Here is a 5,694-nt window from a genome sequence, read left to right as displayed (position 1 = left end):
TCTCTCTCTCTCTCTCTCTCTCTCTCTCTCTCTCTCTCTCTCTCCTTCTTGACTTCCATGAATTGAGCAGCTTTGCTCTGCTACAATATACCCACTGTGACATTTTGCCTCACCATGTGCCTACAGCAACGGGGCCAAGTGACTTATGGACTTAAATCTTTAAATAGTTAACCAAAATAAAATTTTTCCTTCCTTTAAGTTGATTTTTTCAGGTATTTTGTCACAGCAATAAAATTTTCACTTCATTCTAAGTGAAACCCAGTTTATTTCTTTTATTTTACTATAAAACAGACTACTGTATTTTATGCAGGATACAGGAGGACATACATTGAGAGAATAAAAAATATCTGGAAGTTCATATGCATCTTCCATTTTTAAGTTTTAAACCCAGAACTTGGAAAGGATAACACTCACCTGGTTTCCTCTTTGATCTACAGATTCTTTGTAGCAGATGAGGAGAGGGCCAATGAGCCCAGAAGCTAGATCTCTCTCCAGATTAATGAAACTAGAGTAATATCGGGTCAGGCATCGAGGATCTGATTTAGTTGGCCCATCTTCTACAGTTATTGTCCATTTATACTTGAATATTTCTCCTGGCAGTATTGGCAAATCCTTCAAATGTTTTACACCTACCCACAACCAAATCCAGAAATAGCTCAATTAGAATATAACAAGCCACATATTAGTAATGTTAAGTTGAATAGTTTGGCTTAAAACTGGTTCCATACATATTTTAAGTTTGTCTAAAGGTTTTCTTTAAATAGTAACCATGTTGCTATTGCAAAGGTTCTACAAATCTGTATGTATGTAAGAAATTTCTCAGTAAATGGAAACTAAAATGGCCCCTGGTATAAGATTTACTAAATTTTTTATCAATAAAAATGGGTCCATCAGACTTTTGTTTAAAAAATATATATGAAGAAGAAAAATATTCTAAGGGCCACAGGGAAACAAAAGACATTAAAGAGAGTGGCATTCCAGAACTGATTATCCAGTTGATTGTGGTACGGAATAAGGAAGGAGAACTTATTTGATTTTTAATAGTAAAACCATTGGAATTATAGACAAGAGAATAATCAGAGTTCAGAAATAAGCATAAGTATAAAAAGTAACTTATTTAAAAAACACAAATGTTGTTTTTGGATTTAAAATTTTTAGAATAAATATTTAAACAAAGCAAGCAAATATATAATTGTGAAGTCAAAAAACAGAGAATTAGCACTATAAGCAATGTTTAGAGATTTTGAGATGAAACACCAAAAATCTAAAACAAAAATGATTAAAAATGAATGCTTCAGCTGTGAGTGGTGGTGCATGTCTGTAATCCCAGGGGCTTGGGAGGCTGAGGAAGGAGGATTGTGGGTTCAAAGCCAGCCTCAGCAATGGTGAGAAACTATGCAACTCGGTGAGACCCTGTCTCTAAATAAAATACAAAAAGTGTTGGATATGTGGCTCAGTGGTTGAGTGCCCCTGAGTTCAATCCCTAGTACTCCCCTCAAAAAAAATGAATGCCTCTAGGAAGTGGAACTTACAGCCCTTCAACAGCTTAAACCTTAAGCAACTATGATTTTGATAAAATAAATCATTAAAATTAAAATTTAGAAAGAATATTTATAGTATAAATTTCATTAAAAGAAAATATTTTACTCAAACTACTAAAAAATGAGTAATTGTAATTGAAATATAAAATTACCAGACTATCAACAAGCATATCAAAACTAACACAATATGGCCAGGTTAAAATCTCCAATTGATAGATGGTGATTGGGTAAACTAATAAAAACCATATGTATGCTTTTTATGTGGACAAGACCTAACATGAAATAAACAAACATATGGGAAAATAATATCATGGAAAAGATAAACTAATTAAGCATATGTGGCAATACTAAAATTAGAAAAAATAATTCAAGTTAAGGATCATAAAAGACAACCAAGGACATTTTATTGATAAAAGGTGTAATCCATGACAAAGATATGTCATGAATCTTTTTTTTTAATTTTTTAAAGTTGTTGATGGACCTTTATTTTATTCATTTATTTATATGTGGTGCTGAGAATCTAACCCAGTGCCTCACACATGCTAGGCAAGTACCCTACCACTGAGCCACAACCCCAGCCCTATGTCATGAATCTTTAAGCAACAAATAATGAAATTAAAAGTAGAAATATTAAAATATTAGATATCAAAAGTCTGGAATGAAGCCAAAAACTAAACTCAGAGAAAAAAACATGACCTTCATATCAGAACAATCAGCTTTAAGATTTTAGGGCACTTAAGAGTTGCAATCTAAAGTTACACCACATCAATTCTAGGAAGCCTTAGGGGTGTTTTACATAAGCTATCAAAGAGTCACTTCAAGTACTTTTGTTATTACCTTTTGGCAATCTCCCTGAGTATAAAGGACTGACATCAGTGATTCCATGAGGGTAGATGTTATATGGCCGGCTTGCTTGATTCTTAAATATAATCTGAAAAGTAAAATGAGATATATAAGATACCCTAAGACAAGTAAGGTCAACAAGAAAACTGTGGCCTATCTCCAGAAAACCAAAAGCTGCCTTTATCCATATTATAAGAATTTGAGCCTAGATAAAATTAAAAAACTTTTTTTTTTCATGAAATTGTTTAGATAGCAACTTATGTTTCTCATTGAAGGTCCCTTTCCATTTCTTCCCCCCCCCCCATTGCTGAGGCTGGCTTTGAAGTTGTGATCCTCCTGTCTCAGCCTCCATACCCCTGGGATTACAGGCATGCGCCACCACCCTGGTGCCTTTTCATTTCTTTAAAAATGATTCCAATTGTTTCAATAAATATTTCCTGCACCTTCTTATGCTAATTGCATGAGGATACTGCTTCCTCTCAGTCTTTTCCATTGTTCAGAGAAGGAGACAGTGATTCAGATGATAAAATGTTCGTTGAATGAGCAAACCTGACTAGAAGGACAGTTGATTATAGCATCAAGCAGGAGTGGCAAGTGGTATCATCTGATTTAAAAGAGCTTTAAAAGAGAGGAAGGAAGCAGAGATGAAGACCCATGGAGACATTAATTATTCCTCTACATCTGCAGATGTGTGATAATGAAGGTTAAAAAATCTACTTTTGGGGTTGGGGCTGTAGCTCAGTGGTAGAGTGCTTGCCTAGCATGTATGAGGCACTGGGTTCAATTCCCAGCACCATGTAAAAATAAATAAAATAAAGGTCCATTGACTTTTTTTTAAATATATTTTTTAAAAATCTACTTTCACTTGCACTCGTCTTAAAAGCCCATTCATTTGGTAAAACACATATTTCTTTTTTCCCCACATTTTTTTGGTGAATTATATTTATACATACTGATGGGGTTTGTTGTTAAAACCATCTATTTCTTATCATATTAACACTCTTATTTATTCCTTTCAAATATTAAAATTTTCTTTCCCTTTCTTGTAAGAACACAAGCTAAGATTTCCAGTATAATAGATGTGTTACCTTTCTTGTCCTGATCTTAAATAGGAGGATTTCTGCATTTTACCAAGAATGATACTTAGTGGGGTTTTGTTGTTATTGTTTATATCTTTACCAGGACAATAATTCCCTTATAATTCCAATTTGTTGTTAAATTTATGAATAGGTGCTGAATTTTGACAAATGATTTTTTCTGCAGCTATTGAAATTATCAAATGGTCTTTTCCCTTTTTATGCTTTTATGTGTTAATATGCTGGATTACCCATTTGATTTTCTTAGATTAAGCTAATTTATTATTCCTGGGATAATTCTGTCATAATGTATTATCTTTTATATACATTACTGTGTTGGGTTTACAGATTTTCATTTAGGATTTTTTTAACCTGTGTTTATAATGCTACTGATCTGTAATTTTAATTTTAACTTTCCTTTCTCATATTGTCTTGGTCAGGTTTACAACCAATATTTGTTGAACTAGAGAAATAAGCTGTCAGTCTCTATGTAAGCTTTGAAACATGGCTCCCAAATTCATTGACATTCTTCCCATGAAGAGATGGACCATATTTTCTTTTCTTTCATGATAGGTGGGTGGGCTTTGACTAATCTCAACTAATAGATCATGTCATGAAGTGCTATGTTACTTCTGATGATGGTCATAAAAGGTGATAAACCTTATGACTTGCTTACTAGAACACACATAGTTGGAACCCTGAGCCAACATGAAAGAAGTTTCACTATGGTGTGAAGAAAGCCAAGCCAAATATTTTGAGTCTTATCCATGTTGCAGAATGTGAGTCATCTCTTTTACTAAAAGGCAAAATATTTATATAATTTGAAAAGAAATCAGATTATAGCTCATTTCTTTTAATTGCTGAATAATATTTCAATTTTATGGACATAACACCTTTTGTTTATCCATTCACCAACTGGTGAACATTTCTCAGTTTGGGTACTGAGGTTTGAATCCAGGGGTGTTTTACCACTGAACTACATCCCCAGCCCTTTTTTATTTTGAGACAGGGTCTTGCTAAGTTGCAGAGGGTTTAACAAAGTTGCTGAGGCTGCCTTGAACTTGCCATCTTCCTGCCTCAGCCTCCCAAATGGCTGGGATTATAGGGTACACCACTGAACCCAGCCAATTGGTGAATATTTAAATGATTTTCACTGTGCAGCTGTTATGAAGAGTGCTGCTATAGTCATTTGCATACACATCTTTGAATTGACCTATATTTTCATTTCTATTGGTTATATTTCTAATTCTATAGGTGTAGAATTAGTAGGTCACATGGTCATTCCATCTTGAACTTTCATTATTCATTAATGGATTCATTACTTTATATTCCCACCAGAAATTTATGAGTGTTGCAGTTTATCCATGTCCTCACCAACCCATGTCTGTCTTCTTGTTCATGGTCATCCTAGTAGATATGAAGTGGCATCTTATTGTGGTTTAGATTTGCAATTCCCTGGTATTCAGCATCTTTGCATGTGTTCACTGATTACCTTGTATATTATCTTTGGAGAAATGTCTATATAAATCCTTTGCTCATTTTTTAGTTGGGTCATGTATTTTTATTGTTTATTTGTAAGAGTTCTTTATATATTTTGGGTATTAGATCAGATATATGATTTGCAAATATTTTCTCCTATTCAGTGGGTTATTGTTTCACTTTTTTGTTGGTATCCTTCAAGGTACACACATTTTAAATAGTGATTAAGTTATTTATAAAGGCTTTTTTTTTTTCCCCTTCGGTTGCTTCTGCTTTTGATGTCATATCTAAGAAACCATTATCTAACACAAGGTCAAAAATTTATTCTTTTTTTCGGTGGGAGGGTACCAGGGATTGACCGCAGGGGCACTCGACCCCTGAGCCCCATCCCCAGCCCTATTTTGTGTTTTATTTAGATACAGAGTCTCACTGAGTTGGTTAGCACCTCACTTCTTTTGTTGAGGCTGGCTTTAAACTCAGGATCCTCCTGTCTTGGCCTCCCGAGCCTCTGGGATTATAGGCATGCGCAACCACACCCAGCTCATAACTACAAATTTCTTGTAATGAAAATAAACCACTACTTATTTAAACCATGTTCATGATTATTATTTGCAGTGTAAGCATTGTTTCTTTATTTATTTTTTTGATACTGGGGATTGAAACCAGGGGCACTTAACCACTGAGCCACGTCCCCAGCCCTTTCTATTTGTGTGTGTGTGTGTATGTGTATATATATGTATATATATATATATATA

At 34.1% G+C, this 5,694-nt stretch overlaps 1 protein-coding gene across 4 annotated transcripts in view; it reads right to left on the bottom strand.

Moving 5' to 3' along the window:
• The window catches only part of F8 (coagulation factor VIII), a 66,759-nt gene that overhangs the window by 27,468 nt on the left and 33,597 nt on the right, over window positions 1-5,694 (bottom strand). For all 4 annotated transcript variants that reach the window (XR_007344883.1, XM_048796815.1, XM_048796817.1 and 1 more), the window contains 2 exons: window positions 2,379-2,472; window positions 415-629 (listed from right to left, as the gene is read on the bottom strand). Coding sequence is in view for 3 of the 4 variants with exons in the window: in XM_048796815.1 (XP_048652772.1) it covers window positions 415-629; window positions 2,379-2,472 (309 nt within the window). In the remaining variant the exon portion in view is untranslated. The remainder of the gene's footprint in view (window positions 1-414; window positions 630-2,378; window positions 2,473-5,694) is intronic.

The sequence above is a fragment of the Marmota marmota genome, unplaced genomic scaffold (assembly GCF_001458135.2).
Source record: "Marmota marmota marmota unplaced genomic scaffold, marMar, whole genome shotgun sequence".
NCBI classification, from domain to species: Eukaryota; Metazoa; Chordata; class Mammalia; order Rodentia; family Sciuridae; genus Marmota; species Marmota marmota.
This window is presented reverse-complemented; position numbering and strand designations above follow the sequence as displayed.